General features: G+C 40.8%; 1 protein-coding gene across 2 annotated transcripts in view; it reads right to left on the bottom strand.

Annotated features, from left to right (window-relative positions):
* Positions 1–17186, bottom strand: part of MIA2 (MIA SH3 domain ER export factor 2) — a 96106-nt gene extending 78920 nt beyond the window's left edge. Inside the window, exons 1-4 of one of the 2 annotated variants that reach the window (XM_030813792.1) lie at positions 16876–17186; positions 13738–13871; positions 9805–9891; positions 2289–3519 (exon numbers count right to left, since the gene is read on the bottom strand). In XM_030813792.1, the coding sequence (XP_030669652.1) occupies positions 2289–3519; positions 9805–9891; positions 13738–13871; positions 16876–16990 (1567 nt within the window). In that variant the 5' untranslated portion in view covers positions 16991–17186. The remainder of the gene's footprint in view (positions 1–2288; positions 3520–9804; positions 9892–13737; positions 13872–16875) is intronic. The other variant, XM_030813795.1, reaches the window with a different exon arrangement.
* Between the last annotated feature and the right edge of the window lie 3381 nt (positions 17187–20567).

The raw sequence follows: 20567 nt of genomic DNA, 5'->3' as shown, positions 1-20567 counted from the left end.
CAAGTAATCTGCCTGCCTCGGCCTCTCAACGTGCTGGGATTACAGGCATGAGCCACCACACCCCGCCAATATTTTTTTCAGAGAAAAAGATTACTGTGTTGCCCAGGCCAGCCTCAAAACTCCTAGGCTCAAGTGATCTCCCACCTCAGCCTCCCAAGTAGCTGGGACTATAGGATCACACCAACACTCCCAGCTAAATAAAATGTAAGAAAGTGATTTTTTTGTGAAATCCTTTTGTATTCCTTGAGTTTCTATGATTGTGCTCTAAAATATTTTTATATATCAATCTTTGGAATCATCTGGATTTCTGGATCTAATATTGTTTGGTTGTAGTCTGTCTTCCTTCTAATTACTGTGATCTGCCTTTTCATAAATATTCCTTTAGGATCTAACAAGTTCAGAACAAGATAATTTGCCTTTTAATTCGCCTTTAACAACCTAAAAAGGTCTCTAAGCTTTTTAGTCATAAAAAGCATCACACCTACACCTTTCTCATTTGGAAAAGGGTTAGAATCTAAATATCTATATGTTGGTTGAGGATGTTGAATAGAGAGCTCATATTTTAGGGAATGTTAAGGTATTACGTATAGTTCTGGAAATTCAAAAAAATCACCTGGTTCTAATGGAAATGTGTTTCCTTCTGAGTTTGTTGCCCTCTTCCTGTGAAAGCTTTTCTGTCATTCTAGGGTTTGTTTTCGTATTATTGGTCAATATTTGCTGCGTTTATATTCTGTCCATCATAGAGTCATAAGGATGGAGATGTCAGAAAGTCATAAAGTTTTCTACTTAAAATACCATCCACATGTTTTTAATCATAGGAGTTGCTAGATACCTGGACATCTAGATCTGAAAGTATTATCTTATATTCTGTTGCCCACTGTTGAACTCTCAGAACTGAGGGACTTGAAGGAGAAAGTTGAAAACTTTTTCCCTTTTTTTTTGCTTGAGTTTTCTTATTACCTTGAAACTTAAAGAAAACCCTTGTTATCAGCTGGGCACAGTAGCTCATGCCTGTATTCCCAGCACTTTGAGAGGCTGAAGTGGGAGGATCCCTTGAGCCTAGGAGTTGGGACCAGCCTGGACAACATAAAGGAGACCCCATCTCCACAACATATAAAAATAAATTAGCTGGGTGTAGTGGTGCACACTTGTAGTCCCAGCTACTCAGGAGGCCAAGGTCGAGCGATAGATTGACCCTGGAGATAGAGGCTGCAGTGAACTGTGATTGCACCACTGCACTCCAGGGTAGGCGACAGAGTGAAACCTTCTCTCAAAACAAAAACAAAAGAAAACTCTTGTTATCATAGTTCTTCTTAGGAAAAACAAAACTGCAGACCTAGAATAAGATCTAATTTAATAATCAAAACTATTTAATTGAAGTTTCCCTTAGCTGGCCAGGCACAATGGCTCACACCTGTAATCCTAGCAGTTTGGGCAGCTGAGTGGGGCAGATCGCTTGAGCTCAGGAGTTCGAGACCACCATGGGCAACATAGTGAAACCCCGTCTCTACAAAAAATACAAAAATTAGCGGCTGTGTTGGCACGTGCCCATAGTCCTAGCTGCTTGGGAGGCTAAGGTGAGAGAATTGCATGAGCCCAGGAGGTCGAGGCTGCGGTGACCTGAGATCATGCCCCTGCGCTCCAGCTTAGACGATGAAGTGAGACACTGTCTGGAAAAAAAAAAAAAGTTTCCCTTAGCTTAGGTTTCTAAGAAAATCATTCACATATAGTTGTATTGGGAAGGTGTTATTGGGCTAAAAAGCGAATGTGAATGAGAAAATCCACACCTACCAGAATAGGAAATCAATAGACATTATCTAAAATAGGATAATCAAAGCAGGACAGTATAAAGATTCTATTTAGAAAACTCTTAAATACTAAAAAGATACTGCTTTAAAAACAAAAAAGAAAATTACTGTCTCTGGGAAAGCAGTAGGAGTGGAGGTAGATGGAGAGAACAGAAATTGCTTTTGTCAAAAAAAAATATGCCTTAGCACTATTTCAAATTTTAAACTATTTACATACAATATTTTGATAAAAATTAAAATTTATTGTAAAATACTTTAAGATTTTCTTGGAACATCTTTAGATCTCCAATCATTGTTTTTCTGTTGAGATTTTATTTTATAATATTAAGATCTAAATTCCAGAGTAAACCGGAAATTGATGAAAAAGCTAAGTATTTTGAAAAACGTGGATTCCTGGACTTTTTCATCTGATTTGCACTTATAAAAATAAATTATGTTTAAAAATAAAATAAATGCTAATATAAATATTTTCATACCAACCTGACAGACTGTATGAACTTTTGAACATCACAACTTTTGTATTATCAGTGGGGTAATTATCAACGGAAAATTCTTCAGTTTCTTCATTTTCAATTACATTATTTTGATCCAGTATCTGTTTGGGAAATGGCAATTCTGTTTTCTTTGGAATGTTCTGGAAGTTCCAAGGGTTGTCAAAATTATACAAGAACTTTTTCAAATATGGTATAGTATCAGATTCGTCTGTTTTTTCTAAGACTGGTTTCTTGTCTATTTGATCTTCTGTTTCTATAATTTTTATCATTTCTATTTCTTGTTCTTTTTCAGGGTCTAGTTCACCTGTTAGAGGATGTTCATGCTCATCTGCCCCACCATCGTCTTCATTTTTCCTGTCATCTGACATAATTCTCTCTTCCTTGGCATATGCAAAGCCTAGTATAGCAAAACCGAAATCAAACCAACTTGGCTTGAGACTCAAGCTATCATTAGTGAGTGTGTCTTTTTTTTCTGTTAATATTTCTGTACATGGAACTGTGGCTTCTTTATCAGATGATATGGAATTGGGAAAATCTTGCAGTGGTGGATTGCTTTCTTCAGCTATTAATTCAAGCCCTGTATCCTCATCTCCAAAACCTAAATAACTTGTAAATCCACCACCAAACCAACCAGCGGGTTTAGGTTTGGGAATGTGCTCTGACTCAGATGCTAGTTCAGACTGTGTCTTTGGCACTGAATCAATTTCTGATTCAGATTCTTGCTGATGTTCTGTTTGAGGCTCACCATTATTTAAATCCTCTAGGTCATTCTCATCTTCCACTGCTATTTTTCTACTCCGAAATGAGCTTTCTTGTACAGGTTCAATAACTGATTCAAAAGCTTTCTCTTCAGCTTGTTCTCCTCCCAATCCAAACCATTCTTTGACTCCAGACACAGCTGAAGATGGTGGGACATGCACTTCTGGAACATGATCCTGTTCCATACTTTCCACAACTACCTCTTCCCAGTCTTTTGATTCACTGGTACTTCCGATATCTTCAGGAGCCTCTAATGCTGGAACTTGGTCTTCAAACAAAGTACTTTCATAAGTTGCATAAAATCCAGGTTCTATCTGAAAATCACTTTCATATATACTAGATTTTTCATCTTTATCTTCTTCATAAGGATACATATTTTCACCATAATCACCGTTTAATTCACTCTCTTCATTGTCAAATGTGTAACTTACTCCAAGAAGACAAAGAAAGTCAGATTCCTAAAAGGAAAAAATAAGTATATGATTAACATGAATGTACTAGAGCTCCTTGTTTCTCCCTGTGTCATTTAAAATGGATGATTATGATATTCCCAAGACACATGACTAGCTCAACAGCAGAGCAAAAATTCAAACACTTGTATCACAACTGACTTCAAGGCTAATTATGTAAACATAAATGAAAAACCTTTTACATTATGGTTTTTTGTTTCTTTGTTTGTTTTTAGAGACAGGGTCTTGCTCTGCTGCCCAGGCTGGAGCATAGCCCACAGCTTGCTTGAACTCTAGGATTCAAACAATCCTCCCTCCTCAGCCTCCCAAGTAGCTGTTACTATACCCAGCTAATTTTTAAAAATTGTGAAGATAGAGTCTATGTTGCCCAGGCTGAGCTTGAACTTCTGGCTTCAAGCATTCATCCCGCCTCAGCCTCCCAAAGCGCTGGGTTTACAGATGTGAGCCACCACACCAGGCCCATTATGATTTCTTTGTTATTAAATAGTTGAAATTTTGGGGCCGGGTATGGTGGCTCACGACTGTAATCCCAGCACTTAGGGAGGCTCAGGTGGGTGGATTGCCTGAGCTCAGGAGTTCGAGATCAGCCTGGCCAACCTGGCGAAACCCCATCTCTACTAAAAAATACAAAAATTAGCCAGGCCTGGTGGTGGGCGCCTGTAGTCCCAGCTACTTGGGAGGCTGAGGCAGGAGAATTGCTTGAACCCAGGAGGCAGAGGTTGCAGTGAGCCAAGATCGCACCAATGCATTTCAGCTTGGGTGACAGAGTGAGACTCTGTCTCAAAAAAAATAAATAAATAAATAAAAATTTTAAAAAATAATTGAAATTTCTGAGAAGCAGAGGCAATCAATGCTTTCAGTGTATTCTGCAAACAAAATCTGATGAAAAGGCACGCATATCCACAAAATCTTCTACCTCCTAAGAACACACTGACTGAACACACGTGTGTTTGCAGTGATTTGAGATAGGGTTCCATGGTTTGACTGTGGCCCCAAAAACCGTATATTGGAAACTTAATCCCAAATGCAATATTGTTGACAGGTGAGGCCTGGTGAGAGATGATCAGTCCATAAGGGCAGAATGGGTGGGATTAATGCCATTACTGCGTGAGTGGGCTTGTTATCACAGGAGTGGGTTCCCTTATAAAAGGACCACCAGTTCGGCGCTTGTCTTGCACTCTCTCTCTCCCTTTCTCCCCATCTTGCCTTCCAGTATGAGATGTTGCATCAAGAAGATTTCTCAGCCTTCAGAACTGTGAGAAATAAATTTATTTTCTTTATAAGTTATCCAGTCTCTGGTATTCTGTTATAGCAGCACAACATTGACTAACAGGGGAATTTCACAGCATACGGTTATAGCTCAGACAGACCAGAGACTCTAAAGCAAGCTTGTCCAACCTGCAGCCCACAGGCTGCGTGCAGCCCAGGATGGCTTTGAATGCGGCCCAACAAAAATTCATAAACTTTTAAAAAATACTGTGGGATTTTTTTTTTGCAATATTTCTTTTTCGCTCATCAGCTTTATTAGTGTTAGTGTATTTTATGTGTGGCACAAGATAATTCTTCTTCTTCTAGGGTGGCCCAGGGAAACCGAAAGATTGGACACCTCTGCTCTAAAGCATGAAAACCTTGTAAAAATTTGCACCAAAAGGCTGGACACAGTGGCTTATGCCTGTAATCCCAGCACTTTGGGAGGCCAAGGCAGGAGGAGCACTTGAGCCCAGGAGGTCAAGGCTGCAGTGAGCCATGATTGTACCACTTCATTCCAGCCTGAGCAACAGGGCAAGATCCTGTCTTTAAAAAAAAAAAAAAAAAAAAAATTTAGCTAGGTGCGGTGGCCCATGCCTATAATCCCAGTGCTTCGGGAGGCTGAAGTGGGCAGACTGCTTGAGCCCAGGAGTTTATACCCAGCCTGGGCAACATGGAGAACCCCTGTCTCTACAAAAAAATACAAAAATTAGCCAGGCATAGTGGCATGCGCTGTAGTCCCAGCTACTCTGGAGGCTGAGGTGGGAAGATCACTTGAGCCTGGGAGGTTGAGGCTCCAGTGGGCTATAATTGTGCCACTGCACTCCAGCCTGGGTGACAGAGTGAGACCCTGTTTTTTAAATAAAAAAAAAAAAAAAAAAAATTTGCACTAAAACAATTTGACGTCATTTATTGAGATATTGCATACAGCCAATGGAAGTGAGGATCTACTTGCACATCTCACAGAACCACCAAACCATTAAGAAAAAACATGACGAAGACTTTTTTTTTAATCCGAATGTTAGAAATAGTGATGTGTGCTGCCTTTGGATATTACCATTATGAAATGAGAATAAAGTTTAGGTTTTTTAAAGAATAAGCTTTAGAATTGCAATTTTACAATATATACTTGGCACTGCAGTCTAGTACATGGTTAAGAACAGACTCTGGAGTCAAACTCTTTGGGTTCAATGCCCAACCCTGCCATCTACTACTTCTGTGACCTTGGGTGAATTTTATGATCTTTCTATGCCTCAGTCTCCTTCATCTGTAAGATGAGGATGTTGGGGCTCAGAAATACTCCTGAAATGAAGGCATCAGAAGCAAAATTCTTTTCTGACCTTCTCCTATTCTCCACCTCTCAGTCTCATTTTCCCCTGAGGCTAGTCATAGAAAGTAGAATCCCTCTTTCCCAAGGCAGGTCATAGAAACCAGAACCTCTTTTCTCCAAAGCCAGCCATACAATCTAAAATTATTACTCTAATTTTTCCTCCTCTTTTCTATGCAAAGCTATTCATAAATTATCTGACCTAACTTTTTTGATTGTAGGGCATAAGACCCCCATTCCAGGGAAGGCCCTGCCCTATAGCCAGAAAGATGCAATGCATGCTCAGCAAAGCCAAGGAGAATCTAGACAGACAGGCTTTTCCTCCACTCAGTCTACTGCATTAGATCATACCCTTTTTGTTCAGTCATATCTCTACAGGGCTATCCATACTTTATTGAAGCTAAGCATAAAAATGGACAGTTTCCTCTGTATCTTTGGGTCTTCATTCTTTTTCTTGTTTGTTTTTTGAGATGGAGACTTGCTCTGTCGTCCAGTCTGGAGTGCAGTGGCACGATCTCCACTCACTGCAACCTCTGCCTCCCAGGTTCAAGCAATTCTCCTGTCTCAGCCTCCCAAGTAGCTGGGAAAACAGGCGCACACCACCACACCTGGCTAATTTTTGTATTCTTAGTAAAGACGTGGTTTCACCATATTGGTCAGGTTGGTCTCAAACTCCTGACCTCAGGTGATCCACCTGCCTTGGCCTCCCAAACTGCAGGGATTACAGGCATGAGCCACCACCCCCAGCCTGATTCTTCATTCTGAAGTTTCCTATGCCACGTAAAATTGTGATCAAATAAATTTGTATGCCTTTTCACTTATTAATCTTCCTTTTGCAAGTTGACTTTTCATCTGACTTTCAGAGGGAAATTTCCTCCTTGAAACCTCCAAGGAAATTGACAGTACCTATTTTACCGAGGTGTTGTGAGGATTAAATGAGTCAAGTGTTTAGAATAGTAACTGTCTCTAGTAAATACTCCCATATCCCAGCCCAAAGTTACAGTACCCAAGATACAATGAGAAATGTGGGGATAAAAGGCCCAAATCATCTTGCCTCTCCCTCTATTAAAGACAACTCCAAAGGGCCATTCCAGCTCCAGGGCTCCTTAGGAAATCAACTGAGACCTTCACTGCAACTACATCACAATTTGACTTATCTGTCTGCCTGGTCATGATGCTTCTTTTTTCTTTTTCCTCTTCTTTTTTTTTTTTTTTTTGAGACAAAGTTTCACTCTGTTGCCCAGGCTGGAATGCAGTGGGGCAAGCAATCCTGGCCCACTGTAACCTCTGCCTTCCGGGTTCAAGCAATTCTCCTGCCTCAGCCTCCCAAGTAGCTGGGATTACAGGCATGCACCACCACACCCAGCTAATTTTTGTATTTTTAGTAGACACGGGGTTTCACCATGTTGGCCAGGCTGGTCTTGAACCCCTGACCTCAAGTGATCCACTCGCCTCAGCCTCCCAAAGTGCTGGGATTACAGGTGTGAGCCACGGTGCCCAGCCAAGTCCCGCTTTTTCTTTTGTTCTTCACAGATGCTATTCCCAAGAGTACTACCCAGCAAACTTCGTGGATGCAAAGATTTGTCTCAATATCTGTTTCCCAGGGAGCTTGACATAAGAATTTGAGGCATCTGTGTGCTACTTTATGCCTGGCACTGTGCTAGGTGCTGGGATTCTGCAGCAAACAACAGAGAAAACTAATTGTAAATTGCAATAAATGAGGACAGGTGCGGTGGCTCACACCTGTAATTCCAGCACTTTGGGAGGCCGAGGCGAGTGGATCACTTGAGGTCAGGAGTTTGAGACCAGCCTGACCAACATGGTGAAATCCCGTCTCTACTAAAAATACAAAAATTAGCCAGGCTTGGTGGCGGGTGCCTGTAATCCCAGCTACTTGGAAGGCTGAGGAAGGAGAATCACTTGAACCTGGGAGGCGGAGGTTGCAGTGAGCACAGATTGTGCCATTACACTCCTGCCTGGGCAATAAGAGGCGAAACGCCATCTCAAAAAAAAAAAAAAAATGCAATAAGTGCTATGAAGGAAATAAACAGAAAGCTGTGATTAAGAAGCAATAATTCCTTTAGAATCATCATGAAAGTCCTCTCCAAGTCACTGGTTTTTATTTTTAATTTTCAAACTCAGCATACTTTCATTTCAGTTTTATCGAGGTATAATTGGTATACATAAACTGCATATAATGAATGTATGCGTTTGAACAAATGTATACACTTGTGTTACCATCACCACAATCCAGATGTTAAAACATATCCTTTGCTTCCAAAAGTTTCCTAGAAGGCACTGATGTTTAATCTCATGCCTAATGGATAAGAAGGAACTAGCCAAGTGAAGTATTTGGGGAAAGCATTCCAACCAGAAGAAATAGCCTGTTTGGGTCCCCAGGCTGGGAAAGAGTTTGGCATGTTCTAAGAATAGTCAAAAATCCAGATTAGCCAGGATCATGGTGAGTGAGGGGAGAGTGGCACCAGAGACAGGGTCAGCAAAGGAGGCAGGAGCAGATCATGTGGGACTGTGAAGCCAGGGTAAGAAGTCTGGGATTTATTCCAGGTCCAGTGAAAAGCCACTAAAGGGCTTTAACCAAAAGAATGACATAATCTGATTTTTTGTTTTTACAAGATTCATTACTGTTTGGAGAATGGATTGAAAGAGGGCAAAAGTATAGGGAAGAAGTATAGTTAGAAGGCTATTTAGTATTCTAATCAATAGATGAAGCTGCTTGTGTTGGCACACCTGTAGTCCCAGCCATTGGTGAGGCTGAGGCGGGAGGATTGCTTGAGCCTCAGAAATTCTGGGCTGTAGTACAGTTTGATTGTACCACTTCTTTCCAGCCAAGAGATGATGGTGCCTTGAATTAGGGTGAAAATGGAATTGAAGAGAAGACAATATACTCCAGATATATTTTAGAGATAGAACTGACGGGACCAATTATTATATAGTAAATAGACAGCTAATCCCAGAGTTTGCAATGGGAAAGAGCCAGAAAATAGGCAGTTTGTTTAACTAGACAGACTCACTTCTCACTGACCTTATTTAAGGTAAATTGGCTTAACCCAGAATCTGAATTAAATGAGCTAACCAAGTTTATTAATTGAAAAGTCACCTCCTGATTCCCTTGAAGCCCAACATTATGATGCTCATGAAAAACTCCAACAGCAAAAGAGGAGGTACAGATATGAGACTAAGGAGTGTGGTGGAAAATAAACTTTTATCTTAGTAAGACAATAGCATTAGTAATAATATAAAACACTTACTGAGCACTTAGTGCTGTTCTACGTACTTTACGTATACTCATTTATTCTTCAGTATATGTAAGGTAGCACTATATTATACTCAGCACCCCCATTTTACAGATAAGGAAATTGAGGCATACCAGGCCACATAGCTTCTAAGTGGTTGAGTCAGACTTGGAACTCAGTCCATCTCCAGAATCCATGCTCTTAACTACTACACTCTACTGCCTGTCTGTTAATTGTTCAGAAAGCAAAATCTTTTACTGTCACCAAATTTGTCTTACTTAATTTTATTCAAATATTCAAGCTATTCCTGGAGTAAGTTCTCAGGCCAACTATTTTAAGCATTCACTATAAAAGGTACATAACCAATAGGCACTGATACCTGGGAAAACTGTTTTAACCAAGAAATTTTAAATTCAATTAACAACTGAGAATGAGTTTACTCACTTTAGTTGACATTTGAATTTCCTCAGATATGAACACCTCTTCAATCTGGACTGCATCTCTGGGAAAATATCCAAACTCCTTTCCTTTCTGTCAAAATGAAGAACAAAGATTATCGAGGAAGAATGATCAAAGCAATAATAATTATTGAACCTAATTTTGTCCCACGTCCTTGGCTTTCATCTACTCTGAATCGCAACCATTGCTTGACTATCAACTTCCATATAAAAGAGAGTGAAATAATATTCTTTTGTTATTCAAAAGAAGAGCATTTATTTAAGGAACAAAGAGCTAAATCATGAAATGTCACTGTTTCAAACTTCAGAAGGAAACCTGTTCCACTTACTCATTTTATTCGTTTTTCTGTTTTTTAACGACCTTTCTTGTCCAGGTCAACTGCAGATTTACACTAGTACACCTGGGATATCAAAAGGCAAGGCAATGGTTGCAGTAGCCAAGCTAGATGGAGTAGTGACATATTCAATGTTTTCAGGATGTTAAAATCAGACAGGCGGTTTAAATTCTGAAGGGCCACAAATGGATTCATCATGATAGTAAAGGTCTACAAGTCCTCCAGGGAGGATTTGGTTCCATTCTACTTTTCTGGGGCTACCTTGATAACAGAGATCCTTTTAACCCGGTTCAAGCACAGGCAGATTGTGCCCCAAGGGTGAAGGCTTACACATCCACCCTCAGCCCATTTCCTAACCCTGTTAAAGTTTTAAAGAACATATTTCTTTTGGTCCTCTAATCCAGCACCGTTATACCTCAACTGTGATTTGTCCAGCTCTCCAGTTGCTATAACTGTTTGGAAACTGACAGCCTGTGGGTCCACAGTGTGGTTCCTTAAACAGCTAACTGCATGAACTAAACATCAAATGCACAAAACTAAATGTGCCTAAAACTTTACCCTGGCTCCACACATTAAACACTGCTTTTGTGTGGAACCATTATTTTCACATATAGTAAATAAAAAAGAATGCTTTCTTTGCCTATTATGACACCTAAGATGTCACTTTTTGTACGGCTGCATTGGATGCCTCCAATGAATTCAAGATATAGATTGTTTTTTAGTTTTTGTTTTTTAATAGAGACAGAGTCTTGCTCTGTTGCCTAGGCTGGAGTGCAGCAGTGCAGTCATAGCTCACTGTAACCTCTAAATCCCAGGTTCAAGCAGTCCTTCCGCCTCAGCCTCCCTCAGCCTCCGAAGTAGCTAGGACTACAGACAGGTACCACAACACCCCACTAATTTGTGTGTGTATGTGTGTGTGTGTGTGTGTGTGTGTGTGTGTGTATTCTTGCTATGCTGCCCAGGCTGGTCTCGAACTCTTGATCCCAAGTGTTCCTCCTGCCTCAGCTTCCCAAAGCACTGGGATTATAGGCATGAGCCACCACACCTGGCCTTAGACTGGCGTTTTAAAGGCACCAGAAGAGTAAGGAAAGTTGGGAACTGCAGAGGCCAGACAAGCAATTCTGGCCAGTGACAATTAGAAGTCCAGTCCTATAGCCCCTGATGGGAAAAGCAGAATTTTTAAATAAAATCTGCTCCTTCAAACAGTGACCACAGAGGCTATACAAAAAAACAGGTCTGGTGCATATGTAATATGGAAGTGATACATGTATCAAGTTGACCATGCTTGTTCAGCTTGGCAGTAAAAGTGCTTATCCTAGCACCTTTTCATTGTAAACCATAATGATACAATCAAATATAAGCCTTTTTTCAATGGAAAGTATTAATCATTAATTTTCCCATGTTATACATTCAGAGATGATTTAACCTTCTAGGGATTTCAGCACACTAAAGCTTTGGGCCAAATAAAAGGCTCTATCAGCTGGGTTTTTTTGTTGTTTGGGGGGTTTTTTTTTGTTTTTGTTTTTGTTTTTGAGACAGGATCTCACTTTGTGACGCAGGCTGGAGTGCAGTGGTGCAATCACGGTTCACTGCAGCCTCTACCTCCGGACTCTAGCGATCCTCCCACTTTAGCCTCTCAAGTAGCTGGGTTTACAGGCATGCACTACTACACCCGGCTAATTTTTATATTTTTAGCAGAGATGAGGTTTTGCCATGTTGTCCAGGCTGGTCTCAAACTCCTGGCCTCAAGTGATCTGCCCACTTTAGCTTCCCAAAGTGCTGATATTACAGGCGTGGGCCACTGCGCCTGGCCTGAGCTGTTATTTTTCTCTATAAAAAACTTACACACCGGCCGGGCGCGGTGGCTCACGCTTGTAATCCCAGCACTTTGGGAGGCCGAGGCGGGTGGATCACGAGGTCAGGAGATCGAGACCACGGTGAAACCCCGTCTCTACTAAAAATACAAAAAATTAGCCGGGCGTGGTGGCTGGCGCCTGTAGTCCCAGCTACTCGGAGAGGCTGAGGCAGGAGAATGGCGTGAACCCGGCAGGCGGAGCTTGCAGTGAGCCGAGATCGCGCCACTGCACTCCAGCCTGGGCGACAGAGCGAGACTCCGTCTCAAAAAAAAAAAAAACTTACACACCTAGGGCCGGGCATGGTGGCTCACACCTGTAATCCCAGCCCGCTGGGAGGCCAAGGCAGGTGGATCACCTGAGGTCAAGAGTTCCAGACCAGCCTGGCCAACATGGTGAAACCCCGTCACTACTAAAAATACAAAAATTAGCCAGGCGTGGTGGCAGGCACCTGTAATCCCAGCTACTTGGGAGGCTGAAGCATGAGCATCGCTTGAACCCGGGAAGCAGAGGTTGCAGTGAGCTGAAATCGCACTACTGCACTCCAGCCTGGGTGACAGAGCGAGACTCTGTCTCAAAAAAAAAAAAAAAAAACTTACATACCTAGCTTCCCTAGCTACCAACCTTTCTGGGGATCTCTTCAGTAACAACTCAGTCCTTCAATTGCTGAGAAAGACATGTCTTTTAATCTGATTAACTAAAACTTTGCAGTCGCTTTAAAACTTGACCATTGGCAGGGCGCAGTGGCTCATGCCTGTAATCCCAGCTCTTTGGAAGGCCAAGGCAGGTGGATCACCTGAGGTCAGGAGTTTGAGACCAGCCTGACCAACATGGTAAAACCCCATCTCTACTAAAAATACAAAAAGTAGCCGGGCGTGGTGGCACGCGCCTGTAATCCCAGCTACTCGGGAGGCTGAGGCAGGAGAGTTGCTTGAACCCGGGAGGCGGAGGTTGCAGTTAGCAGAGATCGCGCCACTGCACTCCAGCCTGGGCAACAAGAGTGAGACTTTGTCTCAAAAAACAAACAAACAAAAACCTTGACCATTGGCAGCACTAAGAAATGACTGGGGTTGCCTAGCCATCCCATAATATGAAGTCCCTCCAAATAAATATAAAAATCTAATTTTAAAAACACTGCATGCTATGTAAAAATAAATTCAAGGCATTCTCTCAGCCATCCATCCCAACCATACTGCCTTCCCAAAAAGCCTCTTTTATAGAAATATTGGAACCACCACTGAACATGATCATTTTTGTTTGTTTAAATACGTTAAGAGTTCTTAATATATATAAAGTGTTTTGAAATTCTTAACGTTTCTTTAAAGATGAAAAGCAGGTATCCTTGGCCGGGCGCAGTGGCTCACACCTGTAATCCTGGCACTTTGGGAGGCCGAAGCAGGCAGATTACTTTAGCTCAGGAGTTTGTGACCAGCATGGGCAACAGAGTGAAACGCTGAATACCAAGAATACAAAAATACAAGAATACAAAAATTAGCCAGGTGTGGTGACACACACCTGTAGCCCCAGCTACTCAGGAGGCTGAGGTGGGAGGATGGCTTGAGCTCAGGAGTTGGAATTTGGAAGTTGTAGTGAGCTGTGATTGCACCACTGCATTCCAGCCTGGGTGACACAGCCAGGCCCTGTTTCCAAAAAAAAAGAAAAGAAAAGGAAGGAATCCTTGTGCAAGTTGGTCATTTATTCCGCATTCAATTTTTAAAAGTTGTTACTTACACTTCCTGCCCACAAATCTTCCCTTTCTCCTGCAAGTTTAACATAAACAGATATCTCTTCTCCCTTAGTGAAGTTCAGGTATCGGCAGTCAGGTCCTCTGTAATCTCTCATGGCTGAGACTCTGCTTATTAAAGCTATGTAAAACATGTAAAGAAAAATACACACTTTAAATTAAAATGATATTTCTCCCCCTTTCATCTTGCTCTCCCTCAATGCATCCTATATGTTTCCAAATGCTAATTTCTTTATATCATTTATGGCCTCAAAAACCTACATAGCCTTCCCATTACACACAGAATCGAGTCTAAGCCTCTGGGCCTGGTATCCAAGGCTGTCCATAACCTGGTTCCCTTTCTCTACTTGAAAGGACCTCTTCCTACCCCTTCACACAGACTTGGCTACACTCAAGCTTGTTTATCCATTGTCCCTAGAACATATCATTATCATTCTCTAGTCTGTAGGAAAGGACAAAAGATAATCAGTTTTCTTCCTGGCACTTACCATATTCTAGGCATTATGATAAGTGCTCTCATATTTTTATTTTATTAAATCCTCAAAACAGATATATGAGGTAAATAATTTCATCTCAGTCTAATAAATGAGCCTTTAGTGAAGGCTCAGAGAATTGGTCACACAGCCCTAGTGGAGCCCGATTTGCCCTGAGGTTCTTCCCACTGCAAAATCCCCTTCCTTATTCTGAGCTTTTCTTTCTGCCCTTTCCCCAACCTAGACACGATTTTGCCCCCTTCATGCTTAAGTCATGTCCTGCTTCCCCTATGAGGCAGCCTGATTATTCCAGCCTACTGTGATTGCCCTTTCTCTGAACTTGAATATTACCTATTATCCTTACAAGGCTGCATCACTATTTACTGTTTCATTTTAACCTGTCTTGTCATCTTTCACTAAAATTAAATTTTCTGAAGGGGAAGAAACTTATCTTACATCTCATTTTATTCCCCTTAGATGCATAGCCCCTGCCCCCTGCCCAACCCAACATGTAGTAGGCCCGCAATAACTATGAACGAATCACAGCCACATATGCCAGATTCAACAGTTCAACACATGAAGTAATATACACACCATATTATCTATTATAACTATACTAACATATGTAAAATAAGATATTTTTATTGTTGTGCAATTAAAGTTAAAATAACATTATAAATTTCTATAAATTTGAATGTTCCCTTTTCATGTTCCATGTCTGGCCCTAAGGAAAGGAAAACGAGGTTGTAATATAAAGAGGGAAAGAAAGATTTTTTTTTCTTTTTTTTTTTTTTTTTTGAGACGGAGTCTCACTCTGTCGCCCAGGCTGGAGTGCAGTGGCGCAGTCTCGGCTCACTGCAAGCTCTGCCTCCCAGGTTCACGCCATTCTCCTGCCTCAGCCTCTCCGAGTAGCTGGGACTACAGGCGCCCGCCACCACGCCTGGCTAATTTTTTGTAGTTTTAGTAGAGACGGGGTTTCACCGTGGTCTCGATCTCCTGACCTCGTGATACACCCGCCTCGGCCTCCCAAAGTGCTGGGATTACAAGCGTGAGCCACCGCGCCCGTCCTGATTTTTTTTTTCTTTATATATATTTTTTTGAGTCAGGGTCTTGTTCTGTTGCCCAGGCTAGAGTGCAGTGGCATAATGATAGCTGACTGCAGCCTCCACCTCCCAGGTTTAAGCCATCCTCTCACCTCAGCCTCCCTAGTAGCTGGGACTATAGCTTGTGCCACCATGCCCAGCTAACTTTTTTGATTTTTTGTAGAGATGAGGTCTCACTGTGTTGTCCAGGCTGGTCTCAAACTTCTGGACTCAAGTGACCCTCCCACCTCAGTCTCTCAAAGTGCTGGGATTACAGGTGCAAGCCACCACACCCAGCAAAAGATTATTATGATAATAAAACATCATCTAGTAAACTTCTCCGTATATTACAGTATATGTCCAAAAAGTTAAGGAAGAATGTTTACTCAAAATTATTACTTAAAAGTTATTTATGTTTATACTAATAACATTTTTCATTTTTAATTTTCATGTTGCAAATTAGAAGTAATTCTCACGGCTGGGCGTGGTGGCTTATGCCTGTAATCTTAGCACTTTGGGAGGCTGAGGCGGGTGGATTCCGTGAGCTCAGGCTGGGCAACACAGTGAAATCCCATCTCTACTAAACTACAAAAAATTAGCCGGGTGTGGTGGCGTGCCCCTATAATCCCAGCAACTAGGGAGGCTGAGACAGGAGAATCACTTGAACCTGGGAGGCAGAAGTTGCAGTGAACTGAGATGGTGCCATCGCACTCCAGCCTGGGTGACAGAGCAAGACTCCATCTCAGAGGAAAAAAAAAACAAAAAGGGAGAATTTACTTAAAGCAACTTTTGATTCTGCTGAGAGAGAAAATATATCTATTTATTATAAAATAAAAACAAAAGGAAAAATAACTTATTTAAAGCAACTCTAATATATTGGGATGTAATTTATTTTGCACCATAAAACTAATAACAGAAAATAAGTTCTTTAGCAATGGAATGGAAATTAATTTCCATTTATAGTAAAGAAAGCTTTATATTCAATGATATAAATAAAAAATTTATATTCTAGCCCTGATTTCAGTATTTTTACATAATAAATAATACAGAAATGATTAACATTTGGTAAAGTTTAGAAGAATAAATCATGATGGTTTGAAATAAAAACACTTTTTAGGAACGTCATGAGAATCACAAAGTTCTGAGTGTGAAACAGAAACTAAAAAGTAAAAGGCCTTCATAAATAAAGGCCTATCAAATTAGCCTGATGTCTTTTTTTATATGAATCAATTAGATTTATCTTTTTTTTTTAAATGGGCAGCCTTCTGAGCCAGAATAGGCTCAGAGACTCCTAGATTTATCTTTAAAAATAGTAAAAGAGCTGATTAGTTTTTTAACTTCTGGTATATTTCTATAGCAGACTGATTTTTGCTATTTGTATATTTGCATTAAATACTACCACAAAATGCTTTGCTTCCAACATTTCTTTTTTATACCAAGCTATACTTCATAATCCAAATATTTCTCAATGATATCAATACTCATTTTTATCATGCATGACCACAATAAGATTCTATGTCATTTCAGAGCCTCAATTTAGGAGGAGAAGAAGCGGGGGAAGCAAACTTACTTTCACATTCCAAGTCACCACATTTTTTAAGGTCTGCCAGCAGTTTTGTACTCTCCAGACACTTTGTCAGAGAAATAGCCAGAAGAAGGATTCTGTGAACGCCAAATTTCGCCATGCTGAAAGAAGCAACCGGGAATCCCAAGTGAGGTTTAAGCCAATTGTTCAGGTTGCAGAGATGTCAGCCAAAACAGGAGATATTCTACTCTCTTCACTAACTATAAGAGAAAAAGGATTGAAGTTTTAAAAATCTCTTGATAACTACATTTTTCTATCAGCTTGTTGGTTTAACTTGAGAGACAAACACTGTTTTCAATCTGCAGTGTCAGGTATTCCTGTAATACCTAAGGGTTTAATAATTAACAAGGATTTTTAGTTGGACTAATGTCTTATAAAGGAAGCCCATGTAAAACCGTCTCATTTAAAGGTACCTTGTGTTCAACAGGATAGTTTTTAAGTAGGCCTCCGCAAAAGGGTAGTTACCTGCAAATACTAATTTCAGTGGATAATGTATATAGTTGTGTGCAAAAAGAGTAATAATTTATGTTAAAAGAATGGCTTCGAAATATGGTGAAAAGTATTTTTAAAAAGATTCCACTTTTATATTTAAAAACCCCTTATTGTTACTATGAAGTTAAAAGTTATTTTGTTAAGAACAACAGTTAAAATGTAGTAAGTACTTACTATGTTCCAGGTACTGTCTTAAGTAAGTACTTAAATATGTGATCTGATATAACCTTCACACCAACTCTCTGAGGTAGGTAATATTATCGTCCCCACTTTTGTATATAAGGAAACTGAGGCACAGAGAGATGGGTTAAATCCCTTACTCAATGGCACATAGTGAGTGGAAAAGAAATGTTAACCTAGGCACGATGAGACCCCATACTTATAACCAACCACTTGTTTTACCACCAAGAATCAAGTCGCCTGCCATTGAAAGATGTCACTCTGTCAACAACAATACTACTCCAGAAACAGCAGGTAGAGTATTACTCCATGCTTTAAAAACTGTGTGCATATTTCCGTAAGTGGACAGAGAATGAAAGAGAGATATCTGAATAAGTGCCCCCCCACATGGTAGCAGTATATAGCATGATTTCCGGTGGTATTTATTTTCTTCTTTGTAGTTTCCTATTTTGTTTGACTTTTTCTATATTGTTTGGCTTTCTTTTTTAAAAAAGAAAGCATATATCTTTTTTGGTTTTGTTTTGTTTTTGAGACAGAGTGTTACTCTAGCCCAGGCGGGCTTCCCGGGCTTAAGCAATCCTCCCACCTCCCCTTCCTGATTAGCTGGACCACAGGCATGCAGGACACAGCTGGCTAATATTTTATTTTTAGTAGAGACGAGGTCTCACTGTGTTGGCCAGGCTGATCTTGAACCCCTGGACTCAAGTGATCCTCCTGCTTCAGCCTCCCAAAGTGCTGGGATTACAAGCATGAGTCACCACACCTGGCCCGTATATTATTTTAAAATAAAATAAATCAGCTGGGCGCGGTAGCTCATGTCTGTAATCCCAGCACTTTGGGAGGCCGAGGTGGGTGGATCATGAGGTCAGGTGATCCAGACCATCCTGGCTAACACAGTGAAACCCCGTCTCTACTAAAAAATAGAAAAAATTAGCCAGGGGTGGTGGCAGGCGCCTGTAGTCCCAGCTACTCGGAAGGCTGAGGCAGGAGAATGGCCTGAACCTGGGAGGCGGAGCTTGCAGTGAGCCGAGATGGCACCACTGCACTCTAGCCTGGGCGACAGAGCGAGACACCATCTCAAAAAAATAAATAAATAAAATTTAAAAATAAAAATAAAAAATAAAATAAAATAAATCAGCCGGGCCCGGTAGCTCATACCTGTAATTCCAGCACTTTGGAAAGCCAAGGCAGGAGGATCACCTGAGGTCAAGAGTTCAAGACCAGCCTGGCCAACATGGTAAAACCCCATCTCTACTAAAAATACAAAAATCAGCCAGGTGTTGTGGCAGGCACTTGTAATCCCAGCTACTTGGGAGGCTGAGGTAGGAAAATTGCTTGAGCCCAGGAGGCAAAGGTCACAGTGAGCTGAGATTGCGCCACTGCACTCCAGCCTGGGCAACAGAGAGAGAGTCCATCTCAAAAAAATAATAATAATGAAAAAATAAATAAATAATAAAATAAAGCTATGAAAATCCAGTCATTTGAAGGTTGCTGTCGCTCAAAAAGGATCAAAATCCCACATTGGAAATTTTTGGGTAAAACTGTAGGTCTCAGTCGATTTTCAGAAGCCATGGTTGTCCAATTTCATTCTTGGGAAAAGATTTGTCTCAGCCCTCCTTTGCTGTCCTTTTTCACTGTATTTGGGCATACCAGTGGGCACACAGTTGGTCTTCTGATTCTTAGGTCAGAACCCAGCACTTGTATGATGTCACACTCCCCTCTAGTGCCTGACACAAATAGGACAAATACCCAGCCCCCGAGCAAGCTAAAGTGAAGGAAGGACTTTTGCTTTCAAGATCCTAAGTAAAAGAAGTTTGTTTGTTGGTTTGTTTTCAACAAACAGTGATCAGTAGGAAGCCCGCTCTCTCAGAGCTAAGATTTTGATATCCTTCAAAAGAATCTGATAGAGCATGCCTTTCAGGATCGTTTCGCTTGCAACAGAGCACTGCACAGTTGTATGCATACATACACAAAAAGGTGTAGGTTAGGCCAGGTGCCTCACACCTGTAATCCCAACACTTCGAGACACTGAGGCGGGAGGATTGCTTGACCCCAGGAGTTTGAGGCTGAGTGAGCTATTGTCACACCACTGCATGCCACCCTGGGTGACAGAGTGAGACCCTGTCTCTATTTTTTTAGAAAAGATGTAGGTTAGTTTCTTGAGTACCTTTGCAAATCTACTAGCTGTGTTGTTAAAGACATTTAAAGAAGGATCAGCTCTTCAGCGTCAAAATTTAGCTCAGGGTTATTTGCATATTTTATATTACCAAATCCAGTATTAAATCAAGAACATTTAGTAATTAATGTAGTTTAACTCTCCTTGTTTTTGTTTTAAATATTAAAGACAATGTAAAGAATTTATGGATAAATTCAGAAGTAATTGACTTAATCATGTTCTAAGTTAAGAACAGCAAGAGCCCAGCAAAATCTAAATTTGGTATTCATTGGCCTGAGGAAGATTTCAGTCAAGAAAAATTTTTGCCTAAGATGCCGGTCTGGAGAGATTTGCTCCTACTAGAAATGCTTCCACACTCGTGCTACTTAATGCACTCAGATGATCTCATTTTATGTTCAGATCATTATTTAAATTATAATTTAACAAGATATCTGAAAATGTGGTAGCACAATGTTGATGAACTGTCTCTAACAAAGCTGGATGAGGAGATGGCACGTGAAAGGGACAAGAGCATTTGGTTAGAAGAAACCAAAGTGTGACTTTCACTGTGAAAAATAGTCATATTAACTTAGCCAGATAGTATCTAATTGCTGATGCATTTTGCAGAATATATCAAATTCATCCAATGTAATGCTAAATGTTAATACTGAGGAGGGCGTCATGGTAACACAACTCAGGAATACTGATTTGGAAGGCCTATACTATTCTTCACAAACCATATGGGAAGTAAGAGTACTTACTGCATAATGCCAAAGAATGAATCATCAGCCAGCCATGGCGGCTCATGCCTGTTACCCCAGCACTTTGAGAGGCCAAAGCAGGAGAATCA

This window comes from Nomascus leucogenys, chromosome 1a (genome assembly GCF_006542625.1).
Source record: "Nomascus leucogenys isolate Asia chromosome 1a, Asia_NLE_v1, whole genome shotgun sequence".
Taxonomy (NCBI): domain Eukaryota; kingdom Metazoa; phylum Chordata; class Mammalia; order Primates; family Hylobatidae; genus Nomascus; species Nomascus leucogenys.
This window is presented reverse-complemented; position numbering and strand designations above follow the sequence as displayed.